Source organism: Drosophila melanogaster, chromosome 3R, assembly GCF_000001215.4.
Source record: "Drosophila melanogaster chromosome 3R".
In the NCBI taxonomy this organism is placed as follows: Eukaryota; Metazoa; Arthropoda; class Insecta; order Diptera; family Drosophilidae; genus Drosophila; species Drosophila melanogaster.
The window spans coordinates 27,124,691-27,151,169 of NT_033777.3; the positions used below are offsets into that span (position 1 = coordinate 27,124,691).

General features: G+C 41.6%; 1 protein-coding gene across 3 annotated transcripts, besides 1 other annotated feature; it reads right to left on the reverse strand.

Moving 5' to 3' along the window:
- Positions 1 to 68: 68 nt before the first annotated feature.
- On the reverse strand, positions 69 to 26,379 carry CG6051 (uncharacterized protein). 3 transcript variants are annotated; one of them, NM_001300627.1, is made up of 5 exons: positions 25,704 to 26,379; positions 3,949 to 4,089; positions 3,147 to 3,887; positions 2,004 to 3,076; positions 69 to 1,928 (listed from the first exon to the last, which is right to left on the reverse strand). In NM_001300627.1, exons 1-5 carry the CDS (start codon positions 25,737 to 25,739, stop codon positions 953 to 955), a joined length of 2,967 nt encoding a protein of 988 aa, NP_001287556.1. In that variant the 5' UTR covers positions 25,740 to 26,379; the 3' UTR covers positions 69 to 952. The 3 variants fall into 3 exon arrangements, with proteins under 3 accessions (NP_001287556.1, NP_001247325.1, NP_001097943.1); NM_001260396.1 differs by having other exon boundaries at positions 69 to 1,931; NM_001104473.2 differs by having other exon boundaries at positions 748 to 1,931.
- Positions 15,880 to 23,432: a mobile genetic element.
- Positions 26,380 to 26,479: the final 100 nt, after the last annotated feature.

Sequence of the window (26,479 nt, forward strand, 5' to 3'; positions counted from 1 at the left end):
GTTCTAGTGTAATACATTTTATTCAGCATTGCCCCATTCCAAAATTGATTTGAAAAATGAATTTGTTTGGTTTTTATTTAAGCATAAAATTGCGTATATTTCTTAAACTCAATTTACAGATTTTTCGTTTGTTACATTCTTTTTACAAGTTTGAATCAGAAAATATATATGTATATATGTGTTTATCTTTAGTGTTAATATATAGTTGTTATTATTGTTGAAATTCAATTTAAGGATTTCATCTTGCCACATACATCTACGCACTTATTTATTCCAGCTAGGTCAAATAGAAACGAATTAACATAAGCGAATTAATACATATAAAATTACGATAAATCACAAAAAATGTTTCGCAAAAATTTCTGCTACAGTTAACGCCTACTAAATCAGCTTGATCGCGCAATGATACTCGACGCTAGAAAAATATACACACATTTATCTACACCTCTAACTGCCATTTAGTAAGGCCTTGGCTAGTGACAAAGGATCTTGCAAAGTTAAAGCTTACGGATAAAAAACTCTTGTCCACTCTAAAAGGTGCTTCCCTACGTCCCGAAACAAAACGAAGAACAGAAAACATAATGTGATATTTATAAAATGCGAGCCGAACTTAAAGCTGGCGCTATCTTCTGATATGAACAAATATCTTTTAGTTTAGTCTAGTTTAGTTTAGTTCGAAGCTTTATTGTAGACTCGTTTGATAGACGCTCAGTTGGTCATTGGTTTGGAAATAAAAAATATATAGCTAGGGTAATATATATATTTAAGATATATATGATCTATATACGCGGGCCCTGGCTGTGGTCATGTGGCCCCATCGCATGGGATTAGGATTACGTATAAAATAAAGAAAACAATGTTTGCGGAACAATTGCGATTCACAGTTTGCTTTTCCTCCATCGCGGCCACATTTTTGGTCGTCAGCTGCGCCTTCTAGCGCCATTGGCCAGTCCTAAGAGGCGCTGGCCTGAACGCTCTGAACACTCTGCACACCCTGGACACCCATGCCGGAGCGCACCTCGCGCACATAGCAGTCCCGGCAGACGCGTACCGCCTTGGTCAGTCCGTACTTGGGCAGCGGAGCCGAGGCGTTGGAACAGACGCCGCAAAAGACGCCACCGCAGTTGCGACAATGATGACGCCGCCGGAAGGCAGTGAAGGGCGTCTGGCAGGCCATGCATCGCGGTGCCTTGCCATCGGGTATCCACGCTGGCGGAGAAAGCGTTGCTGATGTGCTCGTTGCCGATGACGGCATCTGGGTTTCGTTGTTGCTTTGCAATCGTCGGCGACTGCCGCTCCTGGCGCTCACCGGGGAGTTCTGCTCAGAGCTGGAGCTAGTGGAGGAAGCGCTTGAGGGCGTGTTACTGCCCACGGAATTGTTGCGCTGTCGCTGCAATTGGATTTGCAATTGCTGCTGCTGCTGCTGCTGCTCCAGCTGACGCAATTGTGCAGTGCTGCTAGTGGCCGAGCTGGCTGCCTCCTGATCCCCCAGGCTTCGACTGCGCGTCACATGCGAGCGACTGGTGGCCGTCGTTGCTCCACTGGGACTACCCTCGCCAGGCTGACTCGCCAAATCAATGGTATTATTTCGCTGCATACTGGCGCCGGCGGAATGGCGCTGACCAGTGGCTTGGTTGCCACCGCCGGCGCTGAACACGTTGTCCAGCTCGGGATTTACTTCCTCGGCTGAGTAAATGCTTTGGTTGGAGCCGGCGCTCTCCTGTATCACATCGTTCTCGGAGGCCCGGAACTCGAACAGCTCCGACTCCTTTGTCTTTTCCGGTATGTCAATCTCCTCCTGGGCGGTCGACATGTTCATGAGGAACACGCTGCGCAGGATCTGGCGCAAATCGGATGCGAAGTTCGTTTGCAGCTGATCGGCCACCCCGGCGATGCAGACAAACAGGCGGTGCAGCAGGTTCTCGGTGCTTCTATTGATGAAACAAAATGGATTAGTTCTGGGGTTAATCAAAACCGCATATATTGCGACAAATTTTACTAACTTGAACTTGAGCCGAGCCGTTGTGTTGCGCATGGCCAGTGATACATCGTCGGACAGCGAGGAGGCGGCACTGGTATCGCCGCTGGCTAGGTTCTGCTCACGATCGGGCTGAATTCTTTCCGGATCCGCCGCCTCCAGGCTGCAACGCTTGCGACCACTGCGCGTCGTGCGATGCGGATGTGGCTGCCGATGTTGATGCTGATGAGGGTGACGGTGGTGATGGTGATGATGGTGGCGCTGGTGATGTCGGTGACTGTGACTGTCGCGATGGCGACCGCTTGGCTGCTGCATATGCTCCTCGCTCGCTTTGATTGTCGTGGGCTCTGCTAGGGGTTCGTTGTCGCTGCTGGGCAGGCGCAGCCGCTGCAAGGTGCGGGTGGCCGCCAGCATGGCAGCACTGGTGCTGGGCTCATCCTCCTCGAGTCCCTGATGACCCTGCTGTTCCGCCGTTCCGTACTCGTCATCTTCGCTGGCCACGAAGTTGTCCGTGAGAGGAACCTCCTGCGGCTGCAGCAGATTGCCCAGATTGGTGTTAGGTATGAGGTAGCCGGAGGCACAGTCCGCCGACACGATGTCTTTGAGCAACTGCTCTTCGTCCGTGCCATCGTCGCTGCTTTCTATATCCTCTTCATCTACGTCAATATCGTCGTCGTCTTCGTCCTCATCGTCGCCATCGCTCCAGTCCGCTGGTGGATTGGTGGAGCTTGTCGCCGCCGATGATGTCGAGGCTATCGAGTGCGAGGGTGTCGGCGAGGGGGCTGGCGAGGCGGTGGGCGTGCTGGTGGCCGATAGCGACAACATGGACGGAGAACGCAGCGTAGCTGCCTCCACTGTTGGATTAGTGCTACTGTTGCTGTTGCTATTATGGTTGTTGTTTCGCTGATCCACCAGCCGCTCCACAGTCCTGTGCGTATTTGTTGTCCCCGCGGTGGTGGTGGTGGTGCTAGTGGTGTTGGTGCTACTGCTGCTATGGTTGTTGTTACTGCTGTTGTTATTGTTTTGGCTACTGCTCGTCGTAGGATGGGAACTGTGCTCCGGACTGGGCGCTTCAATGCTGCTCGAGCCAAGTGGCACCTGGAATACATAAAGAGGATTCATTACACTTCAGATTGTACCTTTTGATTTTAAGCCAAGGGTTACTCACCTTAGTGTTGATGTCCTCGTTGGTGCATAGAAGCTTCTCCAGCTGATACAATTCCTGGTTGTTGAGATTGCGCAGGAGATCGCGGATCTTGATGAGGATTGTGCGGAAGGGACGGAACATCTCCGACAGCTGATCACCCGGCATGTCCATGTTGAGCGGCCCCTTGGCATAGACCACCAAGCCAGCAACAATGGCCAGCCGTGGAATGGAGAACATCAGGCCGGGATCAAAGGCATCAACCATCTCCTGGTCGAGCAGGCCAATCTTCAGAGCTCGCTGCAGCGTCTCCGAGAAGAGCACTCCTATCCACTGCTGCATCTCGTACTCATGGCGAGACTTCACCTGCACCATGGCGCTCACATAGCTCAACTCGAACTCGGCGAACAGCCGGTCGAAGATCTTCAGACTCTCGTATAGCTGCTCTGTGGTGGAATCGTTCAAGTCCAGATGCAGTGTCTTGCTGTTCGGCACATTGTTCTTCAAACACTGATCCCTCAATAGGACGCGCACATTGCCCAAACTCTTGGTCACCGCTTGGGCCAGTGGACGCATCTCCTTGCTCTCCGTCTCTCGGTTCATAATCGAGGAGCCCGCCGCCAGGCACTCAGCGCCGAACCACAGTTGCCCGGCCAAGTTCTCTTGAAGCACCTCCTCGGGGAACTTGGCGCGAAAGGCACGAGGATCACGATCTTCGCCGAGTAGTTCCTCCATTATCAAGTTCGTGATGGCCAGCACTTTGTCCTGCGAACAGAAATGCAATTATTTTTGGTCCAGTTACTATTCCAGTCTTCCAGAAACTCACCTGATTCTGCCGCAGTCTGCTGACCAGTCTGGTGCATCGATCCGGCTCCGCGCGTCCATCGAAGCTGTCCAACTCGCTGGCCACCGCTGTGAGGGAACGATCCGCATGGAAGAAGCGGGCCAGCAGCGATTTGTCATCAGCCTGTTAAAATAAAATGGAGATGCAATTTGGATGAGTAATTGGTCGTAGATAAGCAGTGCCCCGCTTTCCCGCTTTTTGCCCCAACTGAAATCAATGCCAGCTTATCGCTCTCCAAGTGCAACAAATTATAATGGGCAATCGCTGAACTTGAGGGATCGTGTGACAATTGCAATGGGCAATGATTGGAGGAGTGGGGTTGGGTTGGAGGTGGTACACGACACACGATGGCCGAATGGCGATAAGGATGACTCAATAAGCCACTAAACAACACGTAGACGCTATCATCCAGCTATACATACGACCGGCTTAATTAGCACCGCTAATTTTCGTTGATTTCACAACAGATCCACAAATCACGTATGCTAATATTGGGCTCTAACAATGCGGCTCAAAATAATAAATCACACTTTGCATTGCGAAAATGTTCTTTTAATATTTGCATGAAAAATCACTCATACGCAGAGTTGGCTTACTAAAGGAATTTAACTTATTTTAGTAATTTTATTGGTAGTTAGGAGCGGATGTAAAAACCAAGTTGTGATACTTTTAGTTTGATGGCCGCTGTAAGATCAGAGCCATCGATTTTGCAACCGGTGCTGTAAGCCGATGCCACGAATAACAATTATGTGCTTCATGTGAGGGGCAGAGCAACAGGGGCACAGCCTGCCCACTGGGATGATGCAATCTTGGATGAGCGCTTCTTTCTTCCCATCCAACATGCAACAAGTGGGCTTAGCCGCGCCGTGTCTGAAATCTCAATGATCCATTAAATCACGTGGCTCTACTTAAGCGGGGCTGCCAACCCCAAAACAAATCGCACGAGATGTACCCAGCTGGAGAGTACGGGGTATGCAAAGGTGCCGTAGGGAGGGGAGCAGAGCGAGAGAGACTGACGATAGAGCAAGTTATCGGCGGTTGGTTGAACTTGTTTTCACCGGCCTTTGTGTGAGTTGCTCGACTGCTACACTCGTCCAGTGTTTTCGCATATGTGCTCCGCTTAAATATTGAAAGCAGCAAGAGCAGCTGGCCGTGGTGGAAAGGAAACGAATGCACGAAACGAAATGTGTTTATTATAAAGGTAAACACGTTGACTCTCCGCCCCAAAAGCCCAAAACTGCGCAGTTCGGCAGGTTTGTTTTTTTCTGTTTTTTTTTTTTTTTATCGCTGCCTGGCTGCGAGTTTGCCAGTTAAAGGTAGTCGCTTGTCAATGAGCTAGAGGTTCGAGGTGTTGGCGGGCGGGCATTCACAAGACTTTAACTCACATTCGAAATAACGAATACGAATGCGAATAAATACGAATACGAATATGTGTACTGGTTACAGCTGGCGAGTTGTTCAAGGGAAATTTGTGCCACAACAAAGACTAATTACCATAGCAGTTGGATTTGCACACCGAGAAAAACTCGAAAAGCATTCGTAATTCACCTAAAATTCGTGAACGCCTTTTGAAACAAATCACTCACGCATTTGTTTAGTGCTAAATCAGTTGAAAAGCTATTTCCTTTCTTAAGTTTTCATTTTAAGTAAATCGTTTATTTTTAATTGTGTAGTTACGACACGAAGTATGAAAAAGTAACAATGATTCCATATGAGCCACTGCAAGTGAGTGGTTATGAATGAATCACCCCACGCGATTCGATGAATCGTTGCAGAATATTGTATTCGTTTTTTACATTTCGTCATAGGCCCAAGGGTAAAGTTTGGTTTTCCTTTTTTATTTTTTGTTTTTTGCCATTTGTTTACACAACAATCAAATGGGCAAAGCTCGAAAAATGTTTGAGGTTCGATTTGGCGTGTGTTTGGTTGCGAGAATGGCCAAGTCGTGGCAGAAAAAAAGAATAAGCAATCTAATTGAGAATTATAAATTATATAAATTGAGCAAGGCCATGCGTAAATGGTTCAATGACTGCCCAAGAAGCCCCCTCATCGCCACAGCACCCCACCAACCTCCGGAATTCCCCCGCTTCCATTTCCATATTCTGTTGGCCGTCATGACGACGCTGGCCAAAACGTTGTCGACGCCAGCCACTTTTTGTAAGTGCCAGTCGTTGTAGCCATTAATTAGCGTCGCAATTTGGACACAAACTGGTTGGAAGCAGGGAAGCAAGGAAGGGAGTTCGGTGTATGAGAATGTGTCATATAGAGAGTATAAGGAAGGTACATAATATATTTGATAAGTAAATACTACTGATAGTAGCCGGGGAACTACACATAATTCCGTAATTTTAATGCTGAAGAATTTAAAGCAACTTAAAGCTCTCGATAAGTATGAAGACTCATTATACTTTTACTCACTGGAGCCTTGAAGTTAATAATGAATTATTATCAAAAGCCATTTACATGCCTCATAAATACATGAAAGCATTTAGCCAAATCCCAAATGTAATTAAAGAGTTAAAAACCCCGGCAACACAAAACAGCGGCTGACAAAAAGGCAAATGTTAAATGGTAATTAAAACTTTCAAGCTCGTTTCGAGCCAAGCGGAACGACCAGAAGTTGGAGGAGGAGGTACGACTCCAAGGATTTCCCATTGGGCCATCGTGACTTATTCATTGCGAATCTTGAATTTGGCAAATTTTTTGGCCAGCAAAAAGTCGTGATAAAATATTTGTTTGCACATTAAATTCGGGCAGAAAGTGGGCAAACATTTGAGGAATTGATTCGCAGGCGATAAGGCAAAAGTTCTTTGACACTGTTTACCTCTAATACAGACCACACCTTTTGGTTTCATATCCGAATTTGTTAATATCTAAACACAAATGTGCGTGTTTATCCAGCGAGTTATTTGTATATCGCCCGTCTGGAAGCTGCCTTTGTCGAGCATTTCAATTGTTGTTTCAACTAGTTTGTGTGTTCAATCAGCTAATTAAAGGTGAGTAACCGCTACCCCCTTTCCACGATCCCATCCCTTACATCAACCAACCCAGCAGCAAGTTGCTGTTTACGGACGATAACAGAAAAACATTCAGAAGATATGGAGCCGTATCGCAAATGGAGGTGAAACCAAATTTGCTGCTCGACTTGATGTGGGTGTGAAGCACTTTCAGTTCCAGTTGAAGAGTAAAACAAATGACGCCCAAGCGAACTCGAAATGCAAATCATTAAAAGGAAGTAGTCAAGTCGACGACTGAGAATTACGGTCAAAGCCTTCAGTTATGAGTAATGAGATATTATAGATATAACTTTCTAATTGCAAGCCTTAAGACATTGTGGCAAAAACGGTTTTATAAACAAAAACAGCAACCCCAAATTATATACTTAACAAAAAAGCGTAGATTTTATGACTAGCGAACTCTGAAGTGCTGAAAAATCTCACTGAGCAATAAACTGATTTTAAAATGCAAGCTAAGTAATTATTCGTAACTAATACTTGTGTTACGCACAGTCAAAGAAATAAATTATCCGGAAAATGATGCAGGCAAGCGTGCCATTTCAGCCATCTGACCATAAGGACATCTGCCTGACGTCACAGATGTCCGTGTAGTGGTGACCATGACACGCGCAACAGGCTGCTTGCCACCCCTTAGCCCACCATCAGTATCTGTATCCGCATCTGTATCTGAATCCTTGAGGGCAGCCAACGACAAGGACACTGGCGAGACAGCCTGCCTTTGTATCTATGCGAACGAATTTTTGTCCCTGAAGCTTTTCGTACTCGAAGGACCAAAGGACCTGGCCGCGTTTGCTGACGCAGGAAGGACTCAGTGGAAGGGATAATGAAAAACACGCACTTGACATTGAATATATATTCGCACGATTTGTACTTTTGACAGCTGTTACTTCGCAACAATTTCAATTGGACATTCGCCAATTGAGGAGATGCTCTAAAAATTGGCGCTGGAGGTGAAACGCAGGGCGAATGTCGTGACCCGCGTAACGATTCAATTTGGTCCCGGCACCTGGCTGTCATCGGTTAATTGAGGGTATACGTATACGTACGTCTGGAGAACTACCTCTAGAGCTGAGAACCACCGATCAATTGAATTCAATTTCTGCACAATTCGCGCCGCTCGAGCTGCAAATTAAGCGAGTAATTTAATTGGCTCAAATTTCAAATATCAAATGCAAGTGCTAAAAGTGGCAGGCCCATCATAATTCCGCATCTAACGTTTCGCACTCAATAGATGAAAGTGAGTTCACGTGAATGTGTCATGCGAATGTTATCTAAAACCAAAATCCAATGACTCTTATGTAAATTGAATAGGTTTCATTTCTATTGAAGATTACTCACGTGAATGCGCCACAAAGATATAATTAAATAACAATTTTCAACTATTTGCATTCATATAGCCATCTAATGTGAAATTCGCACATCAGCTAACTATATTATTTATAAACCAAACTACGTTGAGACGAAGCAAAGATAACTTGCTATTACTATTATTAACCGACAATACAAAAAAATATCGCAAAATGCGTCGCAGTTAATACAATAAAAACAATTGTTAAGAATGTGAGAAAACAGTAGAAAACCTGTAACACTAATCAATAGTATTGGTTTACTTCTTTGCTTGTGATATAGGGAAAAAGCACTCGAAATGCATAGATTGAGTTCTGGGAACTGACTAATCAGCCATTCGCATGATAAACAAACTCCTTTTAGGTATTAAATGCCTATAACGAATTTTCCCTTTTCAATTCCCATGAATTCTGTTGAAGTTGCATTACAACATTTTTAATGTTTTAAGAGGAATATATACCCTATTCAAGCAGACGAAAAGAGAAAGAACGAGTGAAAACTGAGTCATGGTCAAATCGTATATAAATAAATGAGCTTGATAAACAAACGAAAGCTACTCGCGTAAATATAAAGACTCAATATCAGCACGGCAGACAGCCAGCCTATATATATACAATTCTTATGTATATAAGGGAACAACGGATATGCTTTATAGCGGACATATAGCCAAACATAATGATTGCAGCCCAAGAAGCATAAAATTCAAATCCCCCAGCGAAAGTAAAAAAAAAAACAAAATGAGCAGAAATAAATCGAATTATCGCGGGTGCATTCAACTCTGCGGGGCAAACAAAGTGCGCAAGTAAATTATACAAATTATAACCCTTGCAAACGGATAAACCGGAAGTCGATTTAAGGATTTTTATTTTCGTCAAACTGCTCAAAGTTGAACGAACTGTCCACAAAACGCATAAACGATATGATCGTATGCAGCCAGCCAGCCAAATCAGTGGCCTTTTTTTTTTTATTATTATGTCATAATTAATTCAGTTTCTTAACAAATCGAACGGAGAAATTTGCATATCAAAATTGCCCAATGTAAATGCAGAAGCAGAAGGGCAAACGAGTGGAAAACAGCTGGCGATGGCAAATCGATGCGGAAGAGATGACAAAATGTGCCCAAGAGACGAATGCCAATAAGACCCATCAAATAAATTGGATAATAATGGATGGGGCGGCCGAAAGATTGGGGGTTGGAATGGTGGGCGTACGGGCGGAGAAAGAGGTCATCATCATCATCATCATCATCATCAGCCCCATTGCATATTCATGAGGCCCCGAAAATGTGTCGCAATCGATGATAAACTGAAACCGAACGGGTCTCACATTTTTTAAATCACTTTGTCACCGCTTTTTGCAGCTTGTTTTTGTTTTTATCGCATCAACAGGTTGATTCCGGTTGAATTATTTGCATTTTATGATTAAGATCTGTGAAGTTCGATTTAATGGCATATTGCAAAAACGCATTTATGTTTTATAAACGAGTAGAAGACGTTTTCAGATACATTAACAGACCTGATTTCAAGAGTGCCACTCTATAGTTAGAGATTGACTTCCAACTTTCTAGTACTTTAATAACTTCACGAAAAACCGTGGAAGAAGCAGTACAGTGGCACTAATCAGATTAACCTTAAACTTGCAGGATTACTTTTCACCTTTCTGGAGCCGTGCGTATCGCAATGTGAATTCGATTACCCCCCCCCCCCACACGATTTTTCAATGGCTTCTTCTCCTGTCCCCACAACGCAGCTGGCTGGGATTTTCCAATTGCTGTGTGTACAACTGCCACTGGTATTTAATAATCTTGACACTGGCCAACGATAGTACCCCCCGCGTGCTCCATTCACGACAATGACAACTGAGAAGATAAACCACAAATCGCTTTCACTTTCCAGCAGGGGTTAAAGTGCGCTCGTCCGGCACTCGGAAGTGTCGATAATTGAGTAACCAAACAGCGGATTTCTGGCGGGCAGCTGGGTGGCAGTGTACGTGCAGTACGTGGGCGTTGGCGTCCACACGCGCATCCGATCTCCCGCTCCTCTCATTGATATGCCGGCCACAGAAACAGACACGGCGAGAAAAGAGTGAGACCTAGACTTGATGTGCCGCCGCCTTATGTAACGAGTGGAGTGCACTGGCAGAAATGTTTATGTCGCCGGCAACTGATAAGCAAGGGCGCTCTGTGTCTGCCGGCGATCGGGACTGGGTCTGGGATTGGGATTGGGATTAGGTAATAAGTGGGACGCAATGGCCGGCGGTGTCTGGCGGGCGTAATGCAATCCGCAATTGAAACCGCCGCCATTCGAAAGTAGGAGAGTGGCTGCCAAGTCCACAGCTGTGAACTGACTGGGCAGCTGGATTGGAGTGGAGTGGAGTGGAGTGGCCATTGCACTCACTTCAAAAACTCCTCGAGGAGATCGACTCGTTGTGAATGTGAAAATTTCACCGCTTTTACTTTTCCCCGACTGACCGTTGCTTTGGCCATTTGAAAAGCGTTTTTATTTTGGGAAACTGTCTGCACGTCTGGCAAAAAGCGTAACGAATAATTGACATATCGCTCGGAGTGGCGGCGGCGGCGGCGGCGGCGGTGACGACGGCGGGCACGTAGACTGCCTTGGCACAATCTCCGCGCCGAGATGGCCAATGAACCAAGTGGTCCACCTTGGGTCAGGAATTGAGCAACAGCCAGTCGTGGAACGGGGCATTCAGAAGTGCATCGCAGGCCAACGCTTGACCTGTAAAACTAAATTATCAGTTTGGTGGAGTGCAAGGAAAAGTGATCAATAAGCCTTCAGTCGACGTCAGTTGTGATAACACGGAGCACAATCAATATGAAAACATTGTAGAGTAATTTCAGTTTGTTTGTTTTCGTGGCTGCAGCAGTAACAGGAAATTACTGAATAAATATGCGGATTAAGTTGCTAACCAATATTTAAGGAGCGCTTACAAAACCCCTACCGTCTTCCGCACAAAAAGGCGAGTAAATAAGGAAAATTATCGAACTGAGCCAATAAAAGAAGGGAGGAACCCATCCAAGCAGAGCACTAAATTATTCGGATATTCGGTTTGAAAATGTTACACAATCTTATCGCAAATGTAAGATATAGCCGACATAAATGGGCTACATGTGTTCCGTCGTTCGATAAAGGCGGTACAAACTGAAGTTCCAGCAACTGAATATCGATCCCCGAAGTGCAATCACAATGAAAAGAGCATTCTTACTGTCGGCACCAGTGGAAAACTACTCAAGTTTCTATATATTCAGTAGGAAATAATGTCATGGGAAAGCTGGCGGCTAGCTATTGAGATAACGACTTAATCGATGGGATCTCGGAGAATCTACGTTCACAATACCATTGCATCTCGGTTGAAAATGATTGTAATCGCTAAACAATCATGCTGCATATAATTATTTCCTGTTTGCGGTAATAATATACAAATATTGCTCATAGAGAAAACAAGCACCCACTTTAAATATATGTATATACATACTTATCAGCGTTGATTCTCTAGTAATGGAAATAAATCGAGTTTAAATAGCTTCTACTGATTAGGTTTGTTTGCTTAGGCTGAATAAAGGGGTTTCTGGGGTTACTTTGATTTGAAACAATGAGGTAGAAGTGAAATTAATAGATATTTAAGTTTCATAAATCCCCTTTCAATCGATCAACTACAAATCTAACTACATCATCATTTTAGTCACTATTTCTGTTGAATCTGTGATTTCGGCACGATTTGCTAAGCTACGTGAGCTCAATTCATAAATACACGTTCTCTATACGTAGAATTCTATCTATCAGTAAAGTGTATATATTCACTGGACCGACTTAATGCGTCACTAAACCCACCAAATAGCGCGTGGATCACGAATACATGGACACCAGGGACCAGTGGACATATGTGGCCTGTATTATCAACTAATTTCGTGGTAATTTCATATTTTTCCCACCAGTGGAAAAGTTGCAAGCAAGCTGACAAGGGAGACAGACTCGCGTTTTGTTGTAAATGTTTCCCCCGGGAAATTAGAGGCAGGGTCAGGGAACAAGACGCTCAAAACAAGTTGATTAAATCATCCAAAGCAAATAAAATGGTTAGCTGAATGTGACGAAATATAAAGCCCGATCACGTGCCTTCGTTTTCGAGGAATACGCTTAACAGATTCGCAATGCGATGACCTCAAGTGCAAAAGCGTGGAATTAGATGTTGTAATCTAATAGAGGTGTATAAAGTAAGCGCCCTTCTTATAATACCTTTTCCACATGCTTTGTAACTAGAACATTTATCAGTAATGACAAATACTTGTGGTCTATGAGTCATTGTGCATGGAATGCCATCAGAATGGTGTTTACTAAGATTGCCGTAGCAAATGTTTCAATTCAATTTCTCAAGCTTTAATTATCTGTGAAGCTGATAATACCAATGATAATATCAATGTCTAATCTATGTCAAATTCTTTTCAGATTGCCGAGCAAGCTTTCATATAGTTTCAACATTGATTGGAACAAAGAATGCTGTCTATCATGACATTTCGCTTTCCTTTCAAAGATTCCATTCTAATTAATGTAATGATAATTATGAGTCGAATCTATGTCAGAATCTTTATCGTAAAGCCCCAGTCAACAATTTAATTCATAATTTGAATAGTGATTAGAAATGACAAATGTCTGTCGTGCAGTCAGTAGTAGTATCTCGAAGTTGCCTTCAGGCGACTTCCATCAGAATGCTGTTTATCAAGACTTTCGTAATGTTGACAGACGACATTTGTGGCCCACCTTGGCGGCCTTTACTTCATATATTCCAACGGACTAGAACACCAAATTGAGGCCAGCGGCGAGCAGAAGCAAAAGTCGTTAACGGTGACGCCGGCTTGTGGCGGCACATGTCAATATGGCCCAAATTAAATGCACCGCAAGAAACAGGTTGCTCTCGTTGTTGTTGTTGTTGTTGTTGTTGGCACGAGAAACATGCAGACACTCACACAATCACCACAAGCAAACACAAACACAAATACAATTACAGAGCCACAAACACAATGTTGCACCGCACTAAATGTGTTGGCCAACGGGTCGTATACGCACTGAGTCCATTCATGGCGCAGATGGTAAAAATGAGCTTGGGGCAACTTGCTTTATTTGTACAAGAGGTGTAATATGCAGAGCATGCAGTGGGTTTCAGAACAGTTAAGCGTTAAATGAAGTTGACAAATATGGTAGAGATTGCATTTAATGGGGGTAAACTGAATGAATAAACACATGCAGCATGAATCAAATGATGATACGAACATTTTATGGTTACTTAGAAGAAGCATTAATGCTTTAAAAGCAAACAAAACTGAAGTAGTTAACTGAACACCAAATATTGGGGTAATAATAGCTCTCGCTGAACAGGTTTCTTTGGTGTTTATCTTTCTATTTATCGTAATTATTTACTTGTAAGGTCGTTTCATAATGTGGCTGGAATTGCGAAACGCACTGCATCCGCATCATTGAAACAGAAATGGGCATTATAATCGGTTGCCATTACCAAGAGGGTTGGCTTTGCTGCCACTTAACTTCCTTCACTTTTGTCAGAAGAGTTTTTTACTCTTCGCACCCGTTTTCTCGGCCATAAGTTTAAGTTAAGAAAGCGTAAATAAGTGAATTTTTTTTTTAAGCTTACTAAAGAGATAGATGCCCCCCGTCGATTCCCGCTTTTCATTCAGCTAGTTGCAGTCGTCGTCCAGTCATGACTTTCTTAGGCTGAATTGTTAAACTGCTGTTGTTGTTGTAATTTCCATTTTGCCAGCTCATGTTTAATTGTTTTGCGGGTAATTTTGTACTTTTATGCTTTTGTTGTAAGCCAGAAGTCAGAGTTTATTGTGTTAATGGCCGATTTTCGTGCTGACGACGCAACAGACTTTAATTGCACACCTTTGCAACATGCTCCAAAAAGCCGGGGGAGGAGTTGAAGAGAGAAGCATTTCAGAAACAACCGAAAATAATTGTAGAAACGATAGCAAAACGAAAATAACAAAAACCCTAGCCATCAACGATTAAATACAAAAAATCAGACATTGCCAGCCACCCATGGATTTCACTTTTTATGGCTTACTTTTGTTTCTTGGCGATTCGGGCCGTAAAACAATTCAATGCCAACTTCAAATGAGTTTATGGCAAGCACACAAAGCCAAGACACATGAGAGAGATATCGTTTGGCCAGCCGAAAAGCAGCGAGTAGAAATACCAGAAACCAAGTTGAGAAACTTTAGTTTTTGCTTTTGAAAGCTAGAAGAACATTGCAAATGCCTTTGTTTCAGCACTGCTGGGAAGACCCAGCAGCCATCGCAATCTGACTACGAATGCGAATCTGAGCCATGTGCTCAATAATGCTGATCGACCGGCAGACACTCACAAATGCGATTCATTCCGCACCCACTATTTTTGCTTTATATTATTGTACATGGTTACGTATACATTTATGCATTCATCGTCAAACATTTATAATCAAGTATCCGAAAGGCAAGCGAAAAAAATAATGTATAAAAGTGTTTGCTTTATCGTCTGTACAATACTTCCTATATGTGTGGTGTACGAGTTTAGATGGGAATATACCTATATATATATATATATATATATATTGTATAGTGAACATTGTATTTATGCAAGCAAATTAAATATGGGAGAATGATGTAACGCTATTGGTTTTGGGCCCACAGATCGAGTGAACGCCACATCAGAGATAATCAATTACAGACGCCTGTGGCGCGTGCCGCCTTCTTTCAGAGTTTTTAGTGGCCCCCAGTTGCCAGTTGGCAGTTCCATTGACTGCGGATCCGATCGCGTTTTTTGGGATCTGGGTTTCGGGGCAGTCGCCTCTTTCCCAGCCTCCATTGTCTCGGTTTCTACTCGCCTTTGTCTGCCTGCCTTCAGCGCGTCGTCGGTTTCGTTTTTATGAAAATTTATATGCACAGACGGAGTGAAAACAATTGCATTGACTGCATACTCTACTTAAGGGTATTATACTTGAATGGAAATCGCCTCATTAATCTGTGTTCACTAATAAGCAGGCTTCTAACCACTTTGCTTACTTTAAAGTGTAAGTAACGAGCAGGGTTTTTGGAAATTAATCTAAATTAATAATCTAGTTAAAACCGCCTTCAATTACTCACTCGTTGTTTGCTAGTTAGTTTCTCGTTGCTGCAATAGAATGCAGCGGACAGGGTTGACACACCACAAAGCAAAGCAATCTCGGATTATGCAACTCGATATGGCAATGCCTTGCGACACATCTGGCAACGCTATCGCCGTGCCGTTTCTGTTTATTTTTGAATCGCAACAAAAGCGACCTCGGCCCAAGAATCTCACTTTGCAGGAGAAAGAAAGTTGACACAATCACAATCACAAAGACGAGACGACACGAGACGAGAAGGAAAAAAGAAATGAAAAGAAAAGAAAAGAAAGAGAAGACCAGGAAGCGGTGGCGGAAAAATTGTGTGCAGTCAATGAATGTAAAAGAAGAGCAGTGCGGTAGATGCCAGACGAAAGAGTTGCAAGCACACACATGTGCGGGCTGTAGTATGTGCCTATGCAATATTAAGAACAATTAAATAAAATAGCATATTAACTTATGGCAGCACTTTGTTGCTATGTTTATGTTTATGTTTATGCACGCAGTTAGGCCAGGGCGGATGTAACATGATCACCCACTCGAAGGCCACAAAGTATAAGTGCATTGCCCACTCGAAGGCAAAAAGTATAAGTGCATGGTCAGCATTCACACGCCGACCAAATACATATTACATACGTACATACATATCTCGCTCTCCCGATAAGCCTAGATATATAAGATATACATAAGAACGCCGCTCCGCTGCTGGCGTACCCGGCAGCGCAGCTACGCGGATTAGCCTAAGTCCAAATATATAAAAAACTGTAAAATCGGAGAGACTCTGTAGACGTTGAGCTGACAGAACCATTTCTGCCTACTCTAAAATCAAAAGAAGAAATTGAATAAATATATGTCAGCCCGACGGCTGCCTTCAACTTAAAACGGACTTGTGTTCTTAATTGGAGTTCATCATTACATGGCGACCGTGACAGTCGTCCAACGCTGGACGAATTGACCAAAGCTGGTGAAAACAAAGGAACAAAGGAACACTGGACTGGAAGAAGACTGGACTAATTAAATGGAACTGCAAAAACCAAGGAAAAATCTGAGTGAGTAGAGTTCTATTGAGTATGGGCAAACACCGTGGCGGTTTGAAAACTAAGCTGAATAAACGTATAGCCCACGTAAGGTGGCTAATATACGGTCAGCAAACGCCACCGGTTTGGTCGAAAGCTCTAAAGCTACATGCAGAGCTAGACCACTTGTTGCAATATCAGCAAGAATTAAAGACCCATAAGCTCGAGAAAACTCACTCAGATAATATTAAAAATATACCCACAATTAATGAAGTTCCAAAATACCAGGCATGTCCAGCACCAGCACCAGCATTAACAAAACCAAAGAAGTCCTGCCCCCCTGGCTGCGAAGGAATCTGGAGTCCCCACTGCCTGGGGACTTGTGAGCGACCATCGACGTCTTCAGCGGCGAAGAAATAGACAGCAGCGAGGGAGTGTCAGCGTGCCACCCCCGGCGACGCCCAGCTGACACCCAACAAATAGACAGCAGCGAGGGAGTGTCAGCGTGCCACCCCCGGCGACGCCCAGCTGACACCTGATGAGCATCATCAACAGCAGAATATAATAATAAATATATATAAATATAAAGTAAATATAAAATATATATAGATAAGAAAAATTGTAAGAAATATTGTAAAACGGAGCATATACTATTATGCCCTGTTAACCCAATATGGCCCGTGAAGCCATAGCTAGAATCAGGCAGGCAACAATGTAAAATACAATTTTTTTTTACTCTTGCGAACATTGAAAGATTTTATAAATAGATAATTCCAAACATAAATGTCTATAGAGACAAATGAAATAAGTAAAACTGAAAATAAAAGTATATACAAAGGAAATTTTCTATTCTATTCTCCAAAATATAAAATTAGTATACCCAAAATGGGTCTAATAGACACTAAAACTGTGGACTCTACAGCCAATGTAATAAATAAAGTAGAAGTCCAAAATGCAGACTTGTTCTGGATAACCATAATACTAATTGTAATTGCATTAATTATGGTATCCAATGCATTAATAAAAATATACAAACTGCATAACAAGTGTCTTAAGAAACGATACCGTAGCACTGCTAACGGAATAGATAATATTTAAGGAAGATCTTTAATAAAGTCAATTATGAATGAAAATATGAGAAAAATTATATGAAAAAAAAAAATAATAAATAAAAAAAAATATAAAACGTAATATTGAATTTATCTACATTAAAAAAAAAATATATACAAATGAATAAATTTGAAGTTATGAGTATACCACAGCATGGACTGGGAAAAGCTTGTTGATCAGATAAAAGATCAAAATGAAAATTTCAGAAAATCCTATAAGTGCTTAACGCAAAACAGATCAACACAAGCTGTAACAATCAATAGGAATGCCCAAGTCTTGGTAAATAGTTATAATGAAATCAGAGAGTTGATCCAACAAAATAGAAAGAATTTGGAACGCAAACAGTGTGCTAAGGCTTTGAACCTACTGGTGACATTAAGAGAAAAATTAATATTTATAAAAAATAAATTCAGTCTCCAGATAGAAATTCCAACCATAGTAAACACCCCACTAAGAATAAATTTGAATGAAGACAGCACTAACTCTGACGAGGAAGATAGGACTATAGTCAAGGAAGACATTAAAGAGGAAGATCTTCACGATCTAACTATACCAGCAAAATTAATGCTGAAGAACGACGATAAAACAAATAACGCAGCCGACTCCGAAAATAACTTAACCATGGCAGAAGAAGCAGCTGCCATTAGGTCTTACATTAGGGAAGTCGCCTGCACAGTGCCAGAATTTGATGGGCAAAAGATCCATTTACAAAGATTCATTAAGGCAATCAAATTGGTAGACCTAGCTAAGGGACCATTTGAAGACATTGCAGTTGAGGTCATTAAGTCAAAAATAGTTGGCACAATTTTGAACTCAGTTGACAATGAAACGACAATTCCAGCAATTATAAACAAATTGCAGAAAGTAGTTGTCGGTGAGACATCCAGTAATGTCAAAGCAAAGCTAGCAACAGTTCAGCAGAGAGGTAAAACTGCAACGCAATTTACCGCTGAAGTTGATAGCCTGAGAAAACTTTTAGAAGCTTCCTATATCGATGAGGGTATACCTCTAGAACATGCCACTGGTCTAAGCACCAAAGAGGCAATTGAAACCATGATACATCGTGCTGAGCACGAAAGTATCAAAACAGTACTGGAAGCAGGGACTTGCACCACTATGGATGCAGCGATAAGCGCATACATAAGAACGAGTACAAGAGTTACCGGTGACATCAACAAAGTGATGTACTTTAGAGGTAACAGACCCAATAGAGGATACGGAAATGCCAATAGAGGTAGTAACCGCGGTAGAGGCTTTAATAACAATAGTATTAGAGGCAACTACCATAACGGTTACCAAAATAACGGTTACCAGAATAACGGTTATCAAAACCGCTATAATGGAAATAATAACCGTTATAATGGCTATAACAGAGGCCGTTATAATGGAAACAGAGGCCGTAACAACAGTCAGAACAACTACAACAGAAACAATGCCAATGTACGAGTAATCCAAGAACAGGGAAACTCGCAACAGCCTTTAGGTACTCAGTAGAAGAAGATCGTAGAGTATACACCATCAATTATAATCTCAACATATTTTCTACATTCATTCATGCCAAAACAGGCGTAAAACTAGTTTTTCTACTTGATACAGGTGCAGATATCTCTATTCTCAAAGAGAACTCTGACAAATTTTCTAATATTCAAATAACCAATAAAATAAACATTCAAGGCATAGGCCAACAGAAAATTCAGTCTCGAGGACAGACTTTTATTGAGATACAGACAGGTAAATACGTTATCCCACACGATTTTCATTTAGTAGATAAAAACTTTCCAATACCGTGTGATGGAATAATCGGAATAGATTTCATAAAAAAATATAATTGCCAAATCGATTTAAACCAAGAAGAAGATTGGTTTATAATTAGACCAAACAATTTGAAATTTCCAATATATATTCCCATAGCATACAGCTCTGGTATTAACACAACGTTATTACCAGCAAGATCCCAAGTTGTCCGAAGATTAATAGTATCATCAAAAGATGATAACATTTTAATTCCAAACCAGGAAATTCAAACTGGTATTTATGTTGCAAATACAATCGCAACATCAAGTAATACATTTGTCAGAATTTTAAATACAACCGATTCCGACCAATTAGTCAATATGGACACTCTAAAATATGAGCCACTTTCGAACTACAATGTAGTTCAGGCAAATAGTGAACACAGAAATAAAACTGTCTTATCTCAATTAAAGAAAAATTTCCCCGAATTGTTTAAATCACAATTAGAAAATATATGCAGCGAATATATAGATATATTTGCATTAGAATCAGAACCTATAACAGTTAATAATTTTTATAAACAACAGTTGAGATTAAAAGATGATGAGCCAGTATACACGAAAAATTATAGAAGTCCTCATAGTCAAGTGGAAGAAATACAAGCCCAAGTTCAGAAATTAATAAAAGATAAAATAGTTGAACCATCAGTTTCACAGTACAATAGCCCTTTGCTATTAGTACCCAAAAAGTCAAGCCCGAATTCTGATAAAAAGAAATGGAGATTAGTAATAGACTATCGCCAAATTAATAAGAAACTTTTAGCTGACAAATTTCCACTACCGAGAATAGATGATATTTTGGACCAACTTGGTCGAGCAAAATATTTCTCCTGCCTTGATTTAATGTCAGGTTTTCATCAAATCGAACTGGATGAAGGCTCGAGAGATATAACATCTTTCTCAACCAGCAATGGCTCATATCGTTTCACGCGATTGCCATTTGGCTTAAAAATAGCGCCTAATTCATTCCAAAGAATGATGACTATAGCATTCTCCGGAATAGAACCGTCTCAAGCATTCCTTTATATGGATGACTTAATAGTCATAGGTTGTTCCGAAAAACATATGCTTAAAAACCTCACTGAAGTTTTTGGTAAATGCAGGGAATACAACCTAAAGTTACATCCTGAAAAATGTTCATTTTTCATGCATGAAGTCACATTTTTGGGACACAAATGCACAGACAAAGGAATTTTGCCGGATGACAAAAAATATGATGTCATTCAGAACTACCCAGTTCCACATGATGCGGACAGCGCTAGACGTTTTGTAGCATTTTGCAATTACTACAGACGTTTTATCAAAAATTTCGCCGACTATTCGCGGCACATAACAAGATTATGTAAAAAGAATGTTCCATTCGAGTGGACAGATGAATGTCAAAAAGCATTCATACATTTAAAATCTCAGCTAATTAACCCAACACTCTTGCAGTACCCAGACTTCAGCAAAGAATTTTGCATAACAACAGATGCAAGCAAGCAAGCGTGTGGCGCAGTTTTAACTCAAAACCATAATGGCCACCAACTCCCAGTTGCTTATGCATCCAGAGCTTTTACGAAAGGTGAAAGCAATAAGAGTACAACAGAACAAGAGTTAGCAGCAATTCATTGGGCAATAATACATTTCAGACCATACATTTACGGAAAACATTTCACTGTGAAAACAGACCATAGACCATTGACATATTTATTCTCGATGGTGAACCCCAGCTCTAAATTAACTAGAATAAGGCTTGAACTAGAGGAATATAATTTTACAGTAGAGTATCTAAAGGGCAAGGACAATCATGTAGCAGATGCGTTATCAAGAATAACCATCAAAGAGCTAAAAGATATAACTGGAAATATATTAAAAGTCACTACAAGATTTCAAAGTAGACAAAAATCCTGCGCAGGAAAAGAACAATTGGATTTGCAAAAGCAAACCAAAGAAATAGCTTCAGAGCCCAACGTATACGAAGTCATAACAAATGACGAGGTACGAAAAGTAGTGACATTGCAATTGAATGACTCGATATGTTTATTTAAACATGGAAAGAAAATTATTGCAAGATATGATGTTGGTGATCTTTATACTAATGGAATTCTTGATTTAGATCAATTTCTCCAAAGGCTTGAATTGCAGGCCGGTATATATGATATCAGCCAAATCAAAATGGCACCGTGGGAAAAAATCTTTGAACACGTTTCAATAGATAAATTTAAAAATATGGGCAATAAAATATTAAAGAATTTAAAAGTAGCGCTACTTAACCCGGTGACCCAAATAAATAATGAAAAAGAAAAAGAAGCTATATTGTCTACATTACATGATGATCCAATACAAGGAGGGCATACAGGCATTACAAAAACCTTGGCCAAGGTCAAAAGACATTATTACTGGAAAAATATGAGTAAATACATAAAAGAGTACGTAAGAAAATGTCAAAAATGCCAAAAAGCAAAAACAACAAAGCACACAAAGACTCCAATGACGATAACTGAAACACCAGAACATGCTTTCGATAGAGTTGTTGTGGACACAATTGGTCCACTACCCAAGTCAGAAAATGGTAACGAGTACGCAGTCACTCTCATATGTGATTTAACCAAGTACTTAGTTGCCATACCAATAGCAAATAAAAGCGCAAAAACAGTCGCAAAAGCTATATTTGAATCTTTTATTCTAAAGTACGGTCCAATGAAGACGTTCATAACGGACATGGGAACAGAGTATAAGAATTCAATAATTACTGACCTGTGTAAATATTTGAAAATAAAAAATATAACATCAACAGCTCATCACCACCAGACAGTTGGAGTAGTAGAAAGAAGTCATAGAACTTTAAACGAGTATATACGATCCTACATATCGACGGACAAAACCGATTGGGACGTATGGCTTCAATATTTCGTATACTGCTTCAACACGACCCAATCTATGGTACATAATTATTGTCCATATGAATTAGTTTTCGGTAGAACAAGTAATTTACCAAAACATTTTAATAAACTACATAGCATAGAACCAATATATAACATAGATGATTACGCTAAGGAGAGTAAATATAGGTTAGAGGTAGCATATGCTCGAGCAAGAAAACTTCTTGAAGCACACAAAGAAAAAAATAAAGAAAATTATGACTTAAAAATAAAAGACATAGAATTAGAAGTAGGAGATAAAGTTTTACTAAGAAATGAGGTAGGTCATAAATTAGACTTTAAATATACGGGGCCCTATAAGATAGAAAGCATAGGAGATAATAACAATATTACGCTACTTACTAATAAAAACAAAAAACAAATAGTTCATAAAGATAGATTAAAGAAATTTCATTCATGATTGAATTTAAACTTATATTTTCCTTAATCATTTATACAAATTTTCCATACACTACGTATATTTTTATCTTTGCATTATAAAATCAACTATTGTTGTTCAAACAAAAACACAAACAAAATAAAAATAAAAATAAAATAATTTGCATTTAATAATCAAAATAACTTCACTAGGTTACGTTATTTTTCAAAAAGGAGGGAGATGTAGTATGTGCCTATGCAATATTAAGAACAATTAAATAAAATAGCATATTAACTTATGGCAGCACTTTGTTGCTATGTTTATGTTTATGTTTATGCACGCAGTTAGGCCAGGGCGGATGTAACATGATCACCCACTCGAAGGCCACAAAGTATAAGTGCATTGCCCACTCGAAGGCAAAAAGTATAAGTGCATGGTCAGCATTCACACGCCGACCAAATACATATTACATACGTACATACATATCTCGCTCTCCCGATAAGCCTAGATATATAAGATATACATAAGAACGCCGCTCCGCTGCTGGCGTACCCGGCAGCGCAGCTACGCGGATTAGCCTAAGTCCAAATATATAAAAAACTGTAAAATCGGAGAGACTCTGTAGACGTTGAGCTGACAGAACCATTTCTGCCTACTCTAAAATCAAAAGAAGAAATTGAATAAATATATGTCAGCCCGACGGCTGCCTTCAACTTAAAACGGACTTGTGTTCTTAATTGGAGTTCATCATTACAGGGCATAAAAGAAAAGCAGAAACTTAAGACGTCTGTGTGGATTTTCCGTTTCGTTTGCGAGTCATTTTCCACCACCAAGAAAATAAGGAAAACGTACCGTTACTTACGAGCTGCATGCGAGGTGGTCGGCGAAGGGGTAAGGTGTGGAGATGGAAAGAAGTGTGTTAATTAACAAAGCAAATTGGAGAGCAACTTACTACGAGGCATCCGGAAAGTAAACCGAAGAAAACCGTATTTCCATTTCGCTTTGATCACCTTTGCAAATCCAATTGGAATTTCCGAATGCATTTAGAGCGTAATAAATCATGCAGCGAGTCTTAACGAAGTTTTCAATTATTTATGGCCAAAGAGTTATTTGAAAAGTGAGGAAATACCAAAAAAAAAAAACAAACCTCATTATGGGATTTACTGTTTTTCTTTTTTTGCCAATAAGATCGCAGGTTACGAAATGTTTTTTCCATTAAAGTTAAAGTGTATACATTAAAGTTGTTTATTAAAGTAACACCTCTTCTTGGTCTATGTTATCGTTTGAATTGATTGAGTAGCCATTTCAAGCCATGAAATACCCGCAAACTCGACTTTACAGCTTTTACACTCCGTTGTTTGGAAACAAATGCAAATAGTGCTGCAAACTGCGATTTAAACGATACTTTCGAAGCCTGTTAATCGATAAACACCAAGCCCCCTCGATCACCTGCGATTAAACGTGATGCGCAGGCAAATCCCACCCACTCCACTCCACTCGGCGCTATCTTATCTAATCGAAGTGCCAGCCACAGATACAGACAATACAATATCTTCCCGGCTATTGAGCACTCGAAAACAAACATAAACATCCGAGGCCCTTCTGCCCACAGACGAGACCAGACCAAACCAGACATCTGCTTGCCATTTGATTCGATTCCGAGAGTGGAGGAGTCCCCCCAACACCCGACACAAGTCTCGACACTGACCTCCAGCACCAGGTAACCGAGGTCGAACAAATACACACCGCACATAGTCATAGACATAACCATAGCCATATGTATAGCCATATAGGGTGTTTGCCTTTGATTTAATGGATTTGCGTGTAAATTGCTTCTAATTCCATTTTTCTTACTCTTGAGCACCGCGCACAAATATAAATCTGGCGACGGCAATCAAAATGTCAAACGGATTGACTGATTGACGAGCGATCGGGAGGAACACTGGATGAGGGGCTCGAAACGCGCTCCATCGGCGGCGATTTATTTTTGGAGGCTAGGGTCTAGCGGTTCACATTTACCATGTACACCACATACATATTCCAGACACCCGAATTTAGGGGGGGCTCTCAAAATAGAAACAGACGAACTTGTGTGCAAGGGACATTTCGCTTCCAGAGCAACATGAGTTTACTCACGGAAAAGTTCAATAAACACTTAATATTATAACATTTTGGGGTACTTGGCAGAACGGAAAGATAATAATAATATGTGATATGATACAAAAAAAAAGGTATATCGAGTAATTCAGATTATTTATCAGATTGCATCACACATCCCTCCAATTGGATCTGAAAGATCCGCCTTAGCTAGTTTCAACTGTATGTTGGATGGCTAAGAATAGACTGCTCCTCCAATCGCTGGAGCTTTGACATTGTTTTCTCGAGTGATTTTCCACAGCAAGATAGCGAGGGGGATTTCCCCGCTGCGAGTGGAACAGAATAGATCCCAAATTACCAGGCGCAGATACATAAATTAGTTGGCTTTGGCTTTAGCTGCTTTTGCTTGTAATTTGCAACACGAACGGACTGGCGCCATATTTGTTTTTGTTGTTACTTTGGGCATGTACATGTGCATGCGGACGTGCATGTGTTGGTGAGTGTTTCCAATTTGAATTGAGAGTGCAGCTTGCACACACGTATTGTGCAAAAAAACAAAAAGGAAAAAACAACACGCCGAGATGCAGTTGCTGCAACGTCAGCGAATTCGAATTAATCATCGGAAACGAAAATGCGGTTAAAACCCAGCTGGCTAACAGGGTGCGAGCGAGAGGGCGCTAGCCTATAATGAGAATGAGCCAGGGCCAAAGGCTGACGTCACAACGGCACAGTTAAAACACACACAGGCACATTTGACACCATTTGTTGCTCTCTCTCTCTATCGCGCTCTGCTCACTATTTTAATTAATTGCGCTGCGCTCTCTCTTGTTTTTGTTGTTTGTTTTTTGTGTCAGTGATAAGAGGGCACTACTAATCGGGCTATCTTTCATCATTTATGCGAAAATAGGAGCAGAAAACAAAAACTGTACCTTGGGTTTGTTTAGCCAGCGTTTAAACGTGTCCATCGCAGGAGGTTGTTTCTTTCCAGCTGCAGCTCCACAGTTGTTGCTCTGCCTCCTCCCCTCCTGCTCCTGCTCCTCGTCTTCTCCTCTTCCGCTGCTCTTTCTTGTTGTCCTTGCTCTCGCGCACACAAACACACGCACTCACTCACTCACTCACTAGCACTGTACACCAACACAAGTGCGTACGAGCCAAACAAAACAAAGAAAAATGCTATTTGTTTGGCAACTGCTAAATGCACATTACTGATTTTAACACTTATTGTGAATTTTGTTTAAATGCCTTGGCCTCTTCGCACTTTGCTTTCCTGCCTTTTGTTGTTCTGCTCTATCTTCTTGCTTTTTCACTTTTCGTGCTCCTCACACGCGTGACTCTGCGGTCGCATTAGGTGGAGCTGCATTTCCCTCGCGGAAACTGCGTCGGTTGTCCTGTGGCGGCCTGCAGAGGCAGTGCGTCAAAGCGGAGGCTGACCACTCGAATGTCGGGCGACTCGGATTGCAAACTTTTCCATTAAACTCGCGCAGCACTCATCCGCCCTTCGCGTTGCGATGCGATTTCCGTCGACAGCGGAGCGTCCGTGCGTTCGCAGCAAAGTTTTTTTTTCGATTAATGTGACCAGTCGGCGGGGTCTGCGATTAGTACTGCCAAGAGTATGGCGCTCTTCGGTTCGGGGGAAAATGCTGAGGACGTGTAAAAACTATCCTACACCGTTCACACTAGCAATGCGATATTGTTGTACTGTTGG